The following is a 19374-nucleotide window of genomic DNA, read 5'->3' on the forward strand; positions in this document are numbered from 1 at the left end:
CAGTGATTATCGCGGCTACATTTTTAATAGGGCACAGTTTAGTTTTTGAACTCACAATTTGTGTCATAAGCATATTGAAACCGCATGTAGCGGCAGCCCGAGTTAACCATACAAACTTTTACTGTAGTAAAAGCAGTGTCTGTCTCTGACTAGAGCTACAGGTGAATGCGGGGAAAAAATATTGCATCGCTCAGGATTTAAACTTGTTGTGAATGCAACTTTGCAGACGAAAAAACTTTTCTGAAGTGATGCATTAGATGCTAACTAGTAGGAGGTTCATGCTAGTAATGGCATTGCGAGGGATGGTTGATTCTGAGTGAAACACAGAAACGTCAATCATTTGGTGATTTGAATAGCTGGCAACGAGTCACGTACACGAATCTCTGTTGACTCTCGCTTTACAAACCTTTTTGCAAATTGGCAACAATCATGTATGGGGATTTCGCAATACATGTTGTTTGGGATTTACCTGTTATCAGCCATCTTGAGCTATTTTTCTTCAATATTCCTTTTCCATTTGTCAAAGTTGTTTGTATTCTACTATACAATTTATAAATGGCATAGGAGAGGCATCCTAGGAATCCATTCAATCCTACCCTTTGTCTGGTAGGATTGGTTGACAGTAGTTGGGCACATGCGTTGTCAACAACCCTGCTCTAGATCTTTATAAATAGGTTTATCTATTGAGCCTACAGTAATATAACTCCTGTCTGACAACAAATGTGTTAAGTGTGAGCTAAACATGTTTTATTGGACTCGCTCACTGGGTATCAATAGAGCAATTACCAAGTTGCTCCCATTTGTTGAAGGCGGCAAGTAGAAGATAACTCCGGGTTTATGGATATATGTAGAACTAAATAAGCACTTTTTGCACACCCATTCAGGAAAAAGTATTGCTTTGCTATTGCACCTTGCTTACCATTTTCGGGTTGGCTGAAATTCAAATCTTCCGTATATTTTTGTAATGTTGCTACGGTATGCTAATCGTTGAAGAATTTACCGCAGTAAATATTATGTGTAGGGACTCTTGCTGACTGTTAACTACTTCGGCCATTACAGGCAGACTGACAGAAATACATAAATGACATGCGGTGTAGGCAACTCCCGCAGCTTCTCACACTGACACTACTAGGTCTAGGCAACTCCCGCAGCTTCGCACACTGACACTACTAGGCAACGTGTTGTGTTAGAAAATTGATTGGCCAGTTAGAGTTGGCCTTGTCATTCTTGCTGGATTTTTCAGCTTCATGATATTATTATTAGCATCATTATTTATTATGGATAGTCAGCAATTTGTGATGGAATTAGTAATTGTACTGCTAGTTACGCTTTTATAATTTTTTTAAGTGAAAAACTATTATGTGCTAGCGCTGACAATTAATAAATGCAAAAAAAATTAAAGTTCATGAAACGAGTCAAACAGGAGAGAAAAACTCCTGTCTTCAATAGATTTAATCGGCCAAAGAATTATTTGTAAACGCTTCAGTCCAAATTGACGCGATGGACTTCAGCTATGTGTCAGAATGTTTTGATTCATATATAATTATTTGTGTGAAGTGCTATTGTGATTGCTACTGTCATCAGAGAATCACCAATGAAATCAACTTCTGTAAATGTATAAAATGGAACCGCGATTAGCTCAATTGTATGTCAAATTTTTAGACCAATAAGAGACAGGTCAGTTCCCTCGCTACCATCATAGGCCAACATCGGTGGTGCTTGGAATATACAAACGACTCCATTCCTCTCATCGGCATGCGTAACCATGCCTTAAAATGATGAACTAATACCTTACAAGGCACGATGTCTGACATTGCAACTGGTTATGAACAGACTTGTCTAGACTCGCTAACCACTAGGTCTTGAAACAAATAACTAGAGCTGAATGATGACAGAGATGCAGACTAGATAATAGTCTTTATACAAACTGCAGGCAGTGTCCCGCTAGCAGTTCGAGAAATATTGACTATGGGCAGAGTTTGGCAGCTTTCTCTGCTAACTAAACATGAACTGTTGTAGATGTGGGACAGAAAGAACAATCTGGAATGTTTGCACACTCTGACAGGTCACACTGGCTCTGTCCTATGTCTCCAGTATGATGATAATTTCATCATATCAGGATCCAGTGATTCAACCGTCCGGTAAGATTTGAAGCTTTGCTGGAGTTCTGGAATCCATCGGAATGATTTGTCAGGTGTCTCATCCAATTGATATGTTCAACACAGCGGTCCAGTCAATTCATTCAATGGGGAAAAATCTAGGTTACTGAGTATTTGGTGAAACAAGTAGACAGTGTCTATGAAGTCTTTTAACCATGTTGTGGTTAATCCCGCAGATTAACCATGTTGTGGTTAATCCACAGATTAACCATGTTGTGGTTAATTTGCAAGTTTGCATCATCAGCAAGATGGAAACTGGCAAAAACCAGCGAGTTTTGTTACTCACAAATTTTTATCAAATGTTTCATGTTTGCGGAAGATGGAAATGACTCTTGCAAATTATAGTGCATAAGCAAATGTCGAGCAAGCTATTCCATTTTAAACATTTTCCACACTTCAGTCGTTCCTATCTCGAAAATGTATTCCGAAGTGCGCTGCATAACCTCTGGTGGGGAATTTTGTATCTTTTTTAACAAAGCAGCGGCGTTAATCCATGTCCGCTAATCCATGATCCATTAATCCGGTAATTCAACATGACCACAATTTCTAATCACCATCATCATCACACTGGAAACATAGTGGCTATTAAAGAATTCTCAATAGACAGTTGAACACTCGGTAAACTATCACTGAGTGTTCACTTTAGTTGTACGATTTCCTAGTGTCATCCTACTTATCCATTCATTGGCACCTGCCATTGTGTGTCAAAGCTCTGCTGATCATCGGCATACGTATTTCCTAGTGCAACGAGATTGAGATTTAAGGGCGTCAATGTCACTTTATGTGCCGTCTAGTCGTACTAGGTAGAGGTAATTGAATGATTGTGTGCTGATCTATCGCTATCGTAGGCAGACACTGGATATCGCGTGGCACGAACAATAGGAATTTTAATCAACTAGTTAATAACACACTTGAATGTTGATATCTTGCGACAAGCTGAAGGTTTGCTCAGCTCTTCTACAAACAAGTCCTGAGCGATTGTCCTCTCTTGTATATATCGAGTTATTAGTTTCCACACCGTTTGGAGATGGTTACTGGGCGCAGTTGGTTTGTAATAAGTATCTGTTACAGGGTGTGGAGCGTGCATGACGGCACTCTACTCAACACCATTATTCATCACTGCGAGGCAGTGCTGCACCTGCGATTTGAAAATGGGACTATGGTCACATGTTCCAAGGTTAGTATACAGGCTTTATTGGATTGTTGGAGAAGGTTCTAACCTTGCCTGTTGATTGATAGATTATCTTATTTTAACAAATTTCCTTTGGCTTTTGCTTTCATGCAAACTCCAGTATAACATGTCCATGACTGCAGCTATTCAATCATATGACAAAGTAGGAACGCATTGTGTAAACACATCCAAGTGGTGATTTCTAAATATTTGTTACGGCAGTTACTATGGAATGTGGGAAATCACGTTGCCCTTTGGGTTATATGGCAGTTTATTTGACCCCTGCAGTTTTGTTGATGCCAAAATTGGCATGAGTCATGTTGACACATGCCAACTTTGGTTCATAATTTTAATTGAATGAATGGCTGCCCTGAGAATAATGATCCAACCTCTAAATTTGTTTAACCTTAGAACAGATATGTCTTCAAAGGACTCCTCTTGCTCGGAGTAAGCATAAAAATATTTGAAAAGCTATTCTACACAGTCTAAAAAAGTCTGTTTGGTTCAAATAGTGATTTAATTTAAAAGGATGTGATCAGATCAAATTCTAGTAAATTTTATAAGATGGTGTAGAAATTTTTCTATTATATGAGATTTTGTTTATCGTTTGAGTTGATCTGCCTGCCAGGATGTTTCAAGATTAAAATCAACAAACTTGATAGGAGTTAAAATGCTCAGAGGAAAAAGAGATGCCCAGACTGGCCCAAAATGATGTCAATAGTTGTACTTTCCATTTATAAATAATAAATATGCGGTCTCATTTGCATAGGGTACTCATATGTTGACACAGCATTTGGAGAAACAAACTTTGACAAATTTTAACTTAATCTTTTAACATTTATTTAAAGAATAAAATATTTAAAATTTGAAACATTTGTAGCAATGTATCTAAGGCTATATTTGAAGTTTCATCCCATCGATCAGGAGAAAATTCTAAATTGTTTGTTTTTTTGTGACGTCATTCTATCGTTGTCGGCCATCATTGTAGACAACTTTTATCATGAAAAACGCGAAGCTTCTGCAATGAATTTTTGAAAACGATGCTTTTTGTTTTCAATGTTTTTATTATAGTATCAAAACAACACCAAAAGATACTATAAAATAAGAGAATGACGATCATTTTCTACAATTATAGCGACTTTTTCATGAATGAGCGCATGTGCAAATGGCTTGATGAAGTAAAAAAAAATGATGGATAAAAACAACATATGTCTATAGAGACACGTAACACTAAAACTCTGAATAGCTGATGTCATAACGAGAGGTACAAACAGGAAGCACAACTATTGACATTTTTGGGCCAGTCTGGGTACATATTTTTATTCTAACTATTTTGAGTACGATGAAGTTTTGTTGACTTTAATCTTGAAACATCTTAGCAGTCAGATCATCAAAAAGAGCAAAATTGCAAATTATAGCAAAATATCTGAACTTTCTGTTAAAAATCTACAAAAAAGTCGATACAATCACATCTTTAAAACTAAATTTGGCATCACCTCCCTTGGCTTCCATTTGAATAATGCTACAACAGAGTGTTGTGCTACAACATTGTGTCAGACACTGCTGACACAATCATTTCATGTTTGTTTTATGGCAGGATCGCTCTATAGCCGTTTGGGACATGGTTTCACCTACAGATATTAACCTTAGACGAGTTCTTGTCGGTCATAGGGCTGCAGTAAATGTTGTTGACTTTGATGATAAATACATCGTATCAGCTTCCGGAGACAGAACTATCAAGGTGAGTCTACAGTTGATATAAGGTTTATAGATTATACCTAGTGTAGATTGAATAAGGTTCTTATTATAGACTAATTGTATATAAATAATTTATATACATTATTAGCTGTACTGCCCGGTGTTGCCCGAGTAATAAAAAGTATTTGCACAGAAAATTGATTTGTATTTAACATATAACAACATTTGCCATTATAGCTTTCAAACTACATATCATGAGAAAAGTGTTTTGTGTAGTTGAAATAATTTCAGAGAAAATAAAAACAACTGTAAAGGTTTTCGAACTTTGTCAAACAACTGTATATTTCAAACTTTATCTCATGAGGAAAATGTTTTGTGCAGGTCAAATAAATTAAGAAAAATAAAACAACTATAAAGGGGTTTAGATGCAAATGTGAAATAATTAGCAAGTAATAGCTAAATTAAGTCGTTTTTGCTACGATTACAATAAAAGATTATTCGGTAAGGATATAATTAATACGAACTGAGAAAACAAAATAACAATCCTGAATATGTTGAATTAATAATAAAGATTCTTGCATAAAAATGTGTGTATAAAAAGGTTACTGTTCCACCAGAAGCTATCCATTCAAGCTTTGAATACGACGATACTGGTACCTCTCGATACTGGTACAAATGTAAAAATGAGATATCGAACTGTCTTTGTCTGGCTGAACGGAGAGAGAATGTCGAGGCTCTTTCTACGGAAATAATATAATTGTCCGCGTGCGGAAAATTGGCCTTGATTCCAGATGTAGTAATTGAACCTTACAAAAAATATTTCTTAATGGGCATCGTAATGCGTGGGGCCAATGCTGAACTAAATATCGTGCGCATACGGTGTATGGTCTACGATAATGTCCTTGATCAATATGCCGTTGTAGCTCAGTGGTAGAAAGCCTGGGTAAGAGACTCACGGATGCATTTGTCGTGAGTTCAATTCCATCAAAATGCAGAAGTTTAATTCTAAGATTTTAATAGCTATAGCTAGCATGACACACATACCAACATAGATTTCAAGTTCTAAGTATTTAAACTTTAAATTCTTATTGAAAGTTTAAAACATATATTTACTATTTTTATTACCCTGTAACGCTAGGCATTCATCTTCAAACCAGTTTAAAGGTTTAACATTCATCTTCTAATATGTAAACGTTCTCGGAATGGATTATCGTCGTTGTAGGGTTGTCTATATGTATATGTTTTTATATACTTGTCTCATGAGAGCCAGTCGTTTTTACCTTATGGCTCATCAGTGGAGTAGAAAGTGGCAGGGGGGGGGACAAACCCTAGCCAAAAGGTCAAGAACCTTCTAAAGTGCACCAGCTGTAGAACAGTGCGCTAGACTAAAGGCCATGGAAATGGTCCAACACAACGGCTTGCATGGATGACCATGTATGGAACTTGCCATAAGGAGATTTGACTAAAGGAAGGTTTGAAATGTAACAATATGCAAGTTTTTTTCACACAAGTTTTCAGTAAGTAGAACATTGTCTAACAGGAAATTTTAAAAAATTCATTTTTTGGATTATTTGGTGTTGTCCATGGAGTTGTGCCTCCTTTTTTGAACATTGAGTTAAGCTCAGGTTCAAAGGTCGTCTGTAAAGCATATCTTATCATTTTTCAGCTCTAAATCTTTCTACACTTGAATTTCTATATTAATAATACCGAATCCAATGACTTATTGGCTCAGTAAAGATGGTATATGTGCTAGCAGTTAATTTGAGATAACGATGTGTCTGGTATCATTGTATCTGCAGGTGTGGGATACCTCATCATGTGAGTTCAAAAGGACCTTGAACGGACACAAAAGAGGCATTGCCTGCCTCCAGTACCATGGCAACCTGGTGGTCAGTGGAAGCAGTGATAACACAATCAGGTGAGTCGGCATTCCCTGTCAAAATTTACTTCTCTTGTCAATCTCCACCATCCCATGTGAGAAGTGTTGACAACACGATGATCACAAGTAAATAGTATTTAATCTTGCGGAATGAATGTAAGAGGGCATAACACAATGCGAAACCATTTAGACATTATTTAACTCGAAGTTGTCTCCCTTGACTCTCTTTTGGCTAGTACTGCATCCGCGCATGTTGGACTCTGTAATCGCTTCGATGGGTTAGGCAAGCTAGGCTTTCAGTGGTTAGTAACATGTAGGTAAAGAACATGTAGGTAAGGACATTTGGCTATTAAAAATCACATGCACTTTTATTCGTATTCTTCGTGTCACATTAATGTGTCATTGTCAAAGTTCTATGAAGAAACGAGACAAACAGTTACGCTAAACTAGCCCACTATGCTATTTTTTCCAAAAAATTGCACTAATCGAAGTTTTCTTCACTTAATCAGTTTTGTTACATGGTTTTGTATTGGTAGAGGCTTATTCTTGAAAAAGAAGGGCCTGACATTTTGTTGGTGCCTCTACGGAAAACGATTGTATAACACGGGTTGTTCATGGCGCGCGAAGAGAAGTTGCAATTCTGCCATGACAATGGCAAATGTCCATTCAGTATTATAAACTCAATCATCTATTGGGATTATTATGTTCCTAAAGAATTCATCATGTTCATAATTATGTTCATATGTTCATGTTTATTAATGTTCACTGGTAAACATTAAATGCAGCATTACCATAGTTTATTTTGTGCCTTAGACTCTGGGACATTGAGTGCGGGGCGTGTTTGCGGGTTCTCGAAGGTCACGAGGAGCTTGTCAGATGCATCAGATTTGATAAGAAGAGGATTGTCAGTGGTGCTTATGACGGGTAAGTTGATCCGTTAGTTCCTACCCAGAGTTCCTCTGGTTGTATCGTTGTTGTACACTGTTGTATTTCTACAGGTTCCAAGCCTGTTTTTTCATTAATTTTATGAAAGTATCCGCCATATTTCACTGCAAAACACTAACATTAAACTTGTATGTATATTAGTGTTGTCTTCTCTATCACTCTCAATTGATTCTCATGTCATAATGGTAACTTGTTGTGGAAAGGGTGTGCTTAGGGTGCAATACTTGCAATAAGTGAATCTAGCGATGTATCTGATATCTGTTGCTAGAAATGATGAGACTCTGTAGAGATCATTTTATATATTGCAGGAAAATCAAGGTGTGGGATTTGCAAGCAGCATTAGATCCACGGTCTCCAAATGGAACCCTTTGTCTACGGACACTAGTGGTGAGTTGCTCTCTGTCCTTGCAACTTTAGATTGCAGCAACCCTTCACTTTCGCCATTCAATCGGGACGGAAAACTCCTGTGAATATTATCAATCCACGAAATAGAAACTAATTTTCTAAGTAACTTTTCTTTAATATTATTTTTAGGGTTGTTAGATAATTTTCAGAGTGAGTGAGTGTTTAATAGGTATGATGAACCGCGCCACAAGCATAATGCACTTTCACGCTTCACGTAACCGGGAAGCAACAAAATGCGACGGTTGCTAGCACAGTGACGCTCCCGGAGGGACCTCACTGGGCCAGATATATTTACTGTATTGTTGTAATTTATTTAATGTTTTATGATTTCTTTACCTCGTAAAGTATTAAAGCCACGAAAGGTGAACTGCGAAGTAGTGAGAGATTACTGTAGTTTTGTTAAAGATGGGTGGATGAGAAGATAACTCTTACTTTTAAAATGATGTTATCAGGATATTGCTGCTATTAGTTGTACAGCAACATCGGTACAGCCATGCTGTTTCTGGCTAATTGTAACACAGTGGAACCTCTCCTTACAAAACGCTCTACATACAAAGTTTCTAGACTCGAAAGGAGCTTTGTATTTTAGCCTTTTTGGTTTGTTTGATAAGTTGAAGAAACATAAAAAGCAGAAAAACTAAGAAGTTTCAATTTTACTGTGTTCATTTTGAATTGACTGTGTATGTTTTGAATTCATCCTATGCGTGTGTGCATACATTTTCGTACATCATGTTTTCTCTCATCCGTTAGCTGATGGGCACCTCTTTCCACTCATACATAATTGGGAATTATCACATATAAAGTAGGACAACTTTTGTTTCTCGCCATTCAAGTTCTGTTTTCTGTATGATGAGTCATTCAGTGCTGGTGTAAATTAATCTTTCTACTTCCTTTTTTGAAACATTTATTCTGAACAAAACCAAGACAACAACACCCACCTCTTCTTACCCCTGTCTTCCTACTCCCCACGGTTTTTATTTCTGTTCCCTCGTCTCTTTAGGTGAACTTATTATTTATGTAGTAATATAATTCTAACATGCATTTGTTATAATAGGTTTTAACCACAACATATATTTATAATTTATACTAATATTATGTCTGAGCTTTTGGGGGCTTAAAATGAATTAGGACATTTATATGGTAAAATGTGCTTCTACTTACAAAACAGCCTCAGAACGAACTAATTAATTAAGTAGAGGTTCACTGTAATTAGCTCTCAAATGCTAACCAGCTCTAGTGCCACTCGGTGTAATAGTTCACACTAGACTGAATGCATTTTTTATTATCGGTAAATGTTTTTTGTACAAACTCTATATTGGTAAGATTATGCAGCATCGCTAAGCTTCATTAGTTATTCAAGGGTTAGCAGTAGTGTTGCCCACATAAATAACAACATAATAATCCATTTATTCATTCAGGAACACTCTGGAAGAGTTTTCCGACTGCAGTTTGACCAGTTCCAGATTGTATCAAGTTCGCATGATGACACAATTCTCATTTGGGATTTTCTTGATGCTGACAAAACGTTAACAGCGGAAGAAGGAAGTAGTGGGGCAGGTCCAAAAAGAACTTACACATATGTCACTCGATGAAGCACCTTACACCCCTGATTTATCTCTATGTGCAGCTAAATAGCTTTTTGCTATTAGGAAAAGCAGTCTCCAGTGGAAAAAGTTGCCCGCTGTCCTAGGAAATACAATGAGTTTGACACTATGTTTCGCGTTAGGTATCATGATTTTACAATTTTCAGCGCGGCTGGTCTTAGAGGTTGCAAACCTTCTTAGGAACCTTCCTCTATAATATTCAGATGTAGTTAGAGGTTTTCTTATTAGCGCCCTGCCTTTCTCATCAGTTGTACCAAGGTTTTTATATTTATTGTTCAGTGCTTGTCATTTCTGTATGACAATGGTATTGGTATTTTTATACCAACCTTGCAATTTGTCCAAGACATTTCCTCAAAATGCTACTCATCTTATGCATTGTAAGACGCAAATTTGTGCATTTTTACTGCAATTGCATGAATAATGCATTATTCAAGCAGAATGCTGTTAGTTATAATTGAGCATTGATTTATGCTAATACATTATCTTGCTGCGGCTATGGAAAGTATGTATCCAGATAGTTAAACAGTGAAAGATTGCTTCAATTTGTAATTTCTAAGATGACAATTATTGTAGATTCATGAGCAAACCTAGTTTCTAAAGTAGTCGCCCAAAAGAGCAGATTATAGATGGTTTATAAACTCATAGCTTCACCTAAATTATTCATGAAAGAAACATTTGATGATTGTTGGGTGGCAAAAATATTGAAACATTTGACAGTTGTTTAAATCACATCGGATCGATGTGGATAGCGCTAAACACCAAGCAACTATATTGAACAGCCAGAGTTAAGCACATTAGTGAATATGTATGAAATGTATGTTGGGGTAGAAGATTATTATTCATATTCATGGCTTGTACATAAAATTGCTTATCATGAACTATCACTGATACAGCACCATGTGTCTGAATCAAATAAGAATTGCTGATGAAAGAGTTTCGTGACAGTCCAGATCAATGAACATCTTCATGTGGCATTTTACTTGGATCTACAAAAATGAAATCAAAATTAATAGTAGCATTTCATTCATAATTTGCATTGCGAATGATATGGAGAACACAGTTAAAAACACCTGTCGGGTCATCGATGACCGACACTGAATGATCAGGATTATGTCAAAAAAACGTCGACAATGAAATCTGAATGCTAGACAATCCCAGTCTATAGCATCACATTATTCAATACTATGACATAATTCAACAGTTCACCAATAAAACAGCCTACACAATATCTTTCAACAGAATTAACGCAAAAAAAGTTTCGATGAGCCCGCTGCCCAGGATCATTTCATGACAAAGAACATTAGTTCTACATCATTCATGTTGGACTATCAATTCGTATAAATGTCTCAATTTACGTGTGTAAATCGTCTACATGTTTGCAAGAAATGTTTTAAAGCAATTCAGTTTCATTTGGTGTGAGAAGTTTAGTGACAAAATTGGACAATCTATGCCAATGCATGTGGACTAACCTAATACTACACTCGAATAACAGCCAATTAACTGAACACTTGTAAAAAACTACTGAACATTCCAGGACAAAAAATTTTCGGACAAACATATGCTACTTTCCAAGTATAACTCCTCTAACTGCTAGCCTGCCAAAACGTTTAGCCGACAAAACATGTATTTATGTAAGATTAATACCTTGCTCTCATCTTCCTCCTTTTTCTTTTCAATCGGCGTACCCTCTTTTTCTTCCACTAAAAGAAAGAATTTTGTCAGGTTAATCGATTGTGATATGCGTATAACATTGCAAAAAGGCAACACACTACATCGAGAGTTTCTAACATCTTGAAAGGTGTCCACATTTATTTAACAGATGCAAACCAAACGCACATACCTTTCCTCGCATATCTCCGAATGTATTAGTACTTTGCCCACAAACGCACCAACTTTACTCCACAGATGGATAGACAGAAAGGAAGATGCAGCTGGATAAAAATTTATTCCAACCTTTCCTGTCTGCGAGCAATATAGAAAGGACGATAAGAGTTGCGCACGCGCAAAACTACGATTTTGAAAATGAGGGCTTGCGCTTATGGACCCATACTGGTAATTTGTAGTAGAACTCGGTCACGTGTAACTTTGAAGCAATAAAGAAGGCAACTCCTAACATAATTCTAATATTTACGCTTTGTCGTTGCTGTGTATATTTACATGTATATTTTATGAACTCAGATTCACCTTGCTTGGTAGTCTGTGTTAGTTTATGTAATGGTTTAGCATTATAATTTACATCTTGATTGGCTCTATTTCTGCTGTTGGCATGATTTCAAGATAATTTTTTGACAGACACCAGTCTTATGGCTTTAGCCCACAAACACTGGCTTTTCTATGTCACAGTTTGAAATCTAACCAACTAAAAGCTGAGTTGGATAGCATCAAATCACTTATGTCTATGTAGCGAAACCTAATAATAAAAACTGCATGCTTGATGTGCAAAATGTTAAATAGTTTAGAAATATTCAACATACAAATGAGAACAAAAACATTTTAACCGCAACGTGGATGTTCCACAATATAAACTTGATCATCGTCAATGCATTTCCATATTTCCTCAATTCATTTAGTTGAATTGTATCAACCTGTCAATATTACACGTATTAACACCAATGAGTCCTTCAATCTTATCCTAAAAATCAAAGGTACATCTGGGTCTCTACGCAAAGTAGTCCTACTGTGTTATTTTATTCTTTCAGCAAATACATTCATCTTGCTAGCTTAATTTTTGCCAATGTTTGTCATTGCGAGACACAAAATTCTCGGGATTTCAAAATTCAGCAAGTCGGCTGTCTATTGATGGCAGTATATATATCTCTAGACATGTAACCATGTCTAGAGATATATACTATTAGCTTGCTGTGTATGAACTCCCTTTTTATTCCATCGGGAGCTTAAAAGTGGCAGTCTTTGGTTTAGATATATTGTTTCTATAATCTAGCTAAATATGCAGAATGCTTAGCTAAGAATGCAGGTATGCTTTTTAAATGCATTGGTAATATCGCATCTTTTTGAAGAATAACCCTCTGCTAGCAGTTTAACAGGATTATGAGACAATCATCGTTAAGGTTAGACAACTCCATCACTTATTCTGGTCCAAAACCCGACTTTGTCCCAAATGATCTCTGGTTAGTTGGTCATTGACTTAAGACACTTCAAATGCCTTTACCACCTTTCCTCCGTTCATTGTTTATGAAGGCGTCTGTCGATGCTTATTTTTCAACTCAGACTCCAGAAAGACTCCTGACAGACTTCAGACCCCATTATAGTAAAAATTGGTATTAAAATTGAAACACAAATGAAAAAAAATCCTTTATGAAAGATGAAACCAGCCTAATTAGTAAATTTAAGAACAGCAGAGTTAATTTACATTTTAAATTAATCCACCAATACTGTCTGCCATTTCATAGCTGATGTTCCTCAGCTAAACATCTGCTAAGAGTATCGTTGACAAACTAATTTATTATCACACTGAGCTTCTTCGCTATAATATAGCGGCACATTGGACTATTATTATGACAAGCGGCGTTTCACATGAACTGACTGTGAGTGTAACTTCATAATGACCGGCTAAACAATTAGGTTACCTTTTGCTTAGAATTAATAACGCTTAATTAACGCTTAATTAACGCTGTTACAGGAGAGTAAATTCGTTAATAACACTGTTTGTCCAAATCTTAAACTACTTAAATGGTTTTACAAAAGTTTAAATCATTCTCATACTTTTTCCAAATCAAATAAAAATTAACTGAACTCTAGAATTAGGATTTGTTTCAAACATTCAAGTATTGAAATATTCAATACACAATGTAGATGCAACACTTCAATGTAGATGCAGCACTGGCTGAATCTTATCTCTATGTAGTTTTTCCTGACAAGCTATGCTGAAAACATTGGCAAATGTATTTGCAAAGTGATAACAATTCCACGCATACAAATTCTAATTACTTGTGGTTTCCCCACTTTTGCGAGTCAATTATGGGAAAGTTAAACCTGATAGTATTTACTAGTTAGATAATATAAAGGATTATAGAAATGAGAAAGGACAAAACGGCGGCATATAAAAAGGAACAGAGATGGCATATATTGTTAACGTAATTAAATTAAAACTCTACACGGCTAAGCTAAGGCGATATAGATAAACCCAGGCAAAGTCCCTGAGATGGGATACTCGAAATATAAATATATAATAAAGTGTTGAACTCAGTCTAACAAGCCAGTAGCAGTCTCCTCGTTGAAAATGCTAAATGCATAAAACACCCCGACTAAGATGATAAGAAATAGAATGAGTTTCACGACAAAAGAAAGCACGCCTCCGCTAGATGATTGCGTCATCTCAGCTGTTATCGGCACGTCAAGTTTCTTCTGTTGTTTTCTCTGTCGCAATTCATTTGACCCATCATCTCTGCAAAAAGGTAACAGGAGCTGATTATGTTGGACTTACATGAACTTCAATTATTACTAGTTCAATTTTCTAGAAGTAGCCTCATCTTTATTGGTCAACTATCCTCTAATTTTTAAAATGCTCTTTTATTTTGATAAGCCAGTCGATTGCCCGTGTAGTTTAAAATTCAGTTTCAAGGGCTTAATAGCCAGCCATTGTTAAGGCTCAGCCAAATTTGTAGATTCTGAAAGGCTTATTCTGACTTCCTTCAAAGAATAACGATCAGTGAAAAGAGTAAAACACTTACCCAGCAGATGGAGGTGAAGCGCGTACTTTGGCTGTCATTGGCCGCTGCCGAGGTGGAGGCGTGGTCTGCACCGGCTGTTCTTCCTCACTCTCATCTTCATTTTGTTCAAACTCAAAGGATGGTTCCTCAGAGAGTTCTCCAGTCAACTTTTGCAGTTTACGAAGATATACGTGTCTGGTTGAATCTGATGAAAGGACAAGTCCCTTGTTATACAATATTTCTACATTTTATTAACAAATATGAGTCTGTATAATTTCTGTAATAAGGAGTCTATAATTATGATGAATACATAAAACCATTAAAAGCCAAAAAGGTTTGCCCGCTGCCAACTTCTCTGTAACCTCTTGAAATAATCTAGCACCTTATCATTACACTATTTTGAACTAAATTGTAAGGAGCGCCATTGAAAACCCTTCACTTATCAAGATGAAATTGCACTAATGTTTTGTAGATTTTATCAGAATTGGTGTTGGAATCTCAGAACGGTATTTTTCTACCATTTGCAATTGTTTTTCATGTTTTTGATATGACTAACAGAATATTTCAAAATTAAAATCGACAAAACAAGATCGCGGTTAAAACGGTTGTATCAAGATATTTATCGTTGAAAAGAGACTGAGGGAATAGAAACGTGTAACGCTGCAACTAGCATGCAATAGCCCATATCAACCATAGTAACTAGTAATGTTATTTCGCAAGTATTTCTTCGTTTGAGCACTTTAACCACAATCAAGTTGTGTCAATTTTATCCTTAAAATATCCTGGCAGTCAGATGACCTCAAGCATCAAAAACAATTGCAAATGATAGAAAAATAATGACTCTTTTATATAAAATCTCTTAAAATGTTGTGTATGTTCATCTTTAAAGGTTGACTTGCAACAAAATTCACATTATAGTTATTTGATATCAAAATATTCACCACGTCTTACTCTGTTGTGTTGTAGGTGCAAAATATGTGAACATGTAATTACAAGCTCGTGAAAGCTCAAAAACAAACAGTTCATCGCAGGTTGGAATCCATCTCAAAATGGCTTAAATATGAGATAGTTGAACACGATGTGCTCATGTTTACACTTTCACGCAACCTTATACGTCAAAATATTTTCAAAAATAAACTTCACGCATTCAATAAAATCATGTCTATTGTCCTTACGCGTATATTCCATTATAATTGTAATGCACTTTGAGCACTGATATCTCAAAACCTGGCCTAAAAAATAGTTTAATTTTTTAACCTTAGCTCGAAGGAGTGTATATCATCCCCTGACAACCATGAGGAACTTGTTGATCACCTGTGAGGGTCAAAAAATGCTGCAGAAATTGTTTGCGCTATTTGACAGGAAGTATGGGTCACATGATCAGATTATGACTAAATGATTAGACCAAGCTAAAATGAAACTGTAAAGTAGCGAGCATCTATATTTGATAAAGGTTTTCCGGCAGAGCCCGAAGTGTTTGTATAAACTAGTGCTACGAAAGGTTTTAAATTGAGCCTTTTATTGGTATTTCAATTTACGTGATAACATCTTGTGTCAAAACGATAACTAAAATGTTCGATAACGTCATCAAAGTAAAGGGATTTTAACCTACGACCGTTTTTCTAACTGTTTTTTTTGGAGCTTTTAATTACATTTACACATATTTGGCACCTACAACACAGCAGAGTAAACATGGTGACCCTTTGGATGCCAAATAACTGTAATGTGAATTTTGTTGCAAGTCCAATTTTAAGCAACCTTGCCTAACTACCTTATGATTGGGGGTAAAAAAACTTTTGACTAAGGGTCAATATTTCTCAGGAGAACAAATGTTGATTGTCTACATTTCGTTGGACAGGCTTTCTTGATTTGCAGGTTCCAAATAGCAAATTGTCTGCAGAGTTATTATAGTCGAAATCACCAGTGAAAAAGAAAATTTCTGATGATTATCAACTTTGACTATAACTAACTAAAAAGAGAAGATGATGATACGAAAGAATAATTTTCAAGTCACGCGTTTGAAAAATACAACCAAATTGGAGGGTTCAATCACAAAGCAAGAACAGCGACAGCAATCAATCTGTAGGTATTAGTTTACATAATAGTAATTATAGCAAAGATATTATTCAGCGTAATACAACTTGTGCGCTAAAAATATTTCTAAAAGTAATTAACAACGTGACCTTAAGAAATACAGAATTTAACTAAAATTTCAAAACCAATTAATAGGTAAGTAACAAGCATAACTTTAAACGATTGTACATTTTTCATTTAAGGGCCATGATTTTTGTTTGTTATGCTTTCAAAATTAAAGATATTGAGCTATTGTTTTAAGGAGGCTTTATCCGATAAAGTTAGATAAAATTTAATGATGTTAATGAGCTTCTTTAATTCTATCCCAAACCGGAACTTCAAACCATGATGAGTCTCATCTCCCCATTTTTATTAGCAAGACATGCCTTACATAACCCATTTGTGTAAGTAGGTAAGTAAGTAAATAGGCTTCACAGCTAGTTCAACCTTATACTTAATGAAAAAATTGGCTCCTCACTTTATTTTTGCACACTAAAGATGGGGCCTACCATTTTTTAAACAATTTCGCATCATATAAATTTGTAGCCTAAGATGCTAGAGACAGAAATGTTGGTGTAACTTGAGTATGTCTACTACCATGAAAAGCTCAACTGTCTGAAGCTCTGAACTCATTATTTTGAGAAGTGCAGCTCTTCAATGTACCACAAAATTACTCAACAACAAAACAAGACTATTTCCACTTTGATGAGATACCATAATTAAAAACATGTGTGTTTATTTGAATTGGAGGTATTGGCGTTACAAGATACTCATCTAGTATGTATATCGAAATAGACTTAAAATGCACCTAAATACCTGACAAAATGTTAACAAAATGCAATAGATAGCAAAAATAAGCTAAGACAATTAGGCAAATATATTGTATAAATGATACAACATTTGAAACAATGATGAATAAAAATTTAGTTTGAAATGTGGCAGCAACAATTTGACGGGGTGACTATGCTACATATGTATTTAGCTGGTCATTTACCTTTCTAGTTTATTTTATGACCAAAACTGTCGGTCTAACTAACAGCCACTTTTACAATGTCTAAAATACATTGAAAAAATGACAAGTTTCATTTTTAAAATAGTTACAAAATTGACTATTAGCTGATCTAGGATTAACAATAGCAACTATGCTACTAATAAAATCACAGTGTACTTTGTGTGAAACACGTGTTAGTTTTGATATGTAAATCTACATATTAAATGCGTAGGAACCGACATTACACTGTAATCAGTTGGCCAACAGTGTTTAAGAACTCATTTTGATGTTGCGTTTGATATCGGATCGGATCGGGTTTTTCCCACTGAAAGCCTCACGCAGGAGGCAAAATACGTGGGAACTCTTTATTTTAAACAGTATACCAGCAAAAATTTTCCCTTCCCTTCCTCCTTTCTTTCCTCTCTCTTCCCCTTCTTCCCTTCTTCCCTTTTTTCAGTGTTTTTAATTTTGCTTTCGGCTTGTATTTGTATCTAAAGAGTATTGCAACAATATTCCTTCGATATTTCATATTTACATCATATAATATCTATTTCTAATACTGCTATGTGAATCAAAAAAAAACAAAAAAAAAAGAAAATGAATTAATGAATCAAATGCCATATACAAAATATTTACAATGATATAAATACAACATTGATTACAATGTCCCCGGGCCAAAAGTTGCCAAAAAGGGTGTGCCGAAATTATCAAATTCCATCTCTGATTTCTCGAGTGGTTCTAGGCCAGAAAGAATTAAAATAAGCTTTGGTTTTTATTGATGGTACATACAACCCTCCCTCTTGACGAGTATTATAGATTTGTTCGGGCTCTTGCTTATATGTATCTTTAATCACCCCACTGGCTGTAGCTTTGCAAAACAAATTCACTTTTAATTCCTTTCGTGAATGATAATCGAGACATCGTGAAAGGTACACTTTTAAACGCACGTATCAACGTTAAAGTGATTAATTTTTTGTATAAAACTGTACCACTCAAAGTGTAATTCTGCAATGGCTGTTGATTTTGCTTCAATAAACTGGTACGAGCAAAAATTAAACCAAATGTAACCCAACATACTATTGATGACTATACCTAAGCAATACGTTTAGAGCTATCTGCTCTCTACAGGCTGATAACCCATGATAGAGCAAAGAGTATTACCAACTATCGGCCCAACTGGTACACCGAAGGCTGTTAATTTCTGACGAATCTCATCATCTGTAAACGAGGACAAATCCATGTTGTAGACAAGTAAAACTCAGACGCCCAAAAAACGCCTTCTGGGAAAGTTTGTTCATTCAACGGAAAACTTCTTTGACCTTCAACTTCCCGCAGGATACAACGAAAAGCCCTTAGCAGAGCCATCGAGGGCAGAGCCATCGAGTGTAATCATCGAGTGTACACTCGATGGCTCTGGCCCTTAGTGTAGCTCGCGGGCAATGTCTGTTGATTTGAACTCTTTCACGTAGACAAGAGAAGACAACTCTATCCTTATATGATTTTACTGCACCTTCCGAGAGAACGTTCTTGTCCGTTATATTCCGCTTTATTTAAACGGTCTTGATAAAACCAGCTTCCTATATCACTCGGATTTTGTAAACTATGCCGAAATAAAGCAACGGCTGCAGCTCCCAATGTTGCATCTCTTTTGAAACAAATGCTGACAGGTAACTCATTTAATGGTCCGAAACTGTTTGTCTCATCAAAAGAAACTCAGGAGATGACAATAATAAAAAAGCTGTACAATGCAAAATCTCTGATTAGATTAAGATTACCAAG

At 36.0% G+C, this 19374-nt stretch overlaps 2 protein-coding genes and 1 long non-coding RNA gene across 3 annotated transcripts in view; 1 reads left to right on the forward strand and 2 right to left on the reverse strand.

The window, feature by feature from the left end:
* LOC137388842 (beta-TrCP-like) overlaps window positions 1-10357 on the forward strand; it is a 33483-nt gene extending 23126 nt beyond the window's left edge. The window contains exons 7-13 of the mRNA XM_068075304.1: window positions 2020-2141; window positions 3231-3336; window positions 4928-5071; window positions 6828-6946; window positions 7721-7831; window positions 8161-8239; window positions 9676-10357. Coding sequence (XP_067931405.1) covers window positions 2020-2141; window positions 3231-3336; window positions 4928-5071; window positions 6828-6946; window positions 7721-7831; window positions 8161-8239; window positions 9676-9849 — 855 coding nt within the window. The 3' untranslated portion in view covers window positions 9850-10357. The remainder of the gene's footprint in view (window positions 1-2019; window positions 2142-3230; window positions 3337-4927; window positions 5072-6827; window positions 6947-7720; window positions 7832-8160; window positions 8240-9675) is intronic.
* Window positions 10358-10676: 319 nt separating this feature from the next.
* LOC137388844 (uncharacterized) lies at window positions 10677-11861 on the reverse strand. Its single transcript, XR_010978037.1, has 3 exons — window positions 11702-11861; window positions 11506-11561; window positions 10677-10847 (listed from the first exon to the last, which is right to left on the reverse strand). It is a non-coding gene; the product is annotated as an uncharacterized lncRNA (long non-coding RNA).
* A 1880-nt stretch (window positions 11862-13741) lies between these two features.
* LOC137388605 (emerin homolog 1-like) lies at window positions 13742-18902 on the reverse strand. The gene is made up of 3 exons (XM_068075084.1): window positions 18757-18902; window positions 14553-14736; window positions 13742-14266 (listed from the first exon to the last, which is right to left on the reverse strand). The coding sequence occupies exons 1-3, from the start codon at window positions 18833-18835 to the stop codon at window positions 14065-14067; spliced, it is 465 nt and encodes a 154-aa protein (XP_067931185.1). The 5' UTR covers window positions 18836-18902; the 3' UTR covers window positions 13742-14064.
* Between the last annotated feature and the right edge of the window lie 472 nt (window positions 18903-19374).

This window comes from Watersipora subatra, chromosome 2 (assembly GCF_963576615.1).
Source record: "Watersipora subatra chromosome 2, tzWatSuba1.1, whole genome shotgun sequence".
In the NCBI taxonomy this organism is placed as follows: Eukaryota; Metazoa; Bryozoa; class Gymnolaemata; order Cheilostomatida; family Watersiporidae; genus Watersipora; species Watersipora subatra.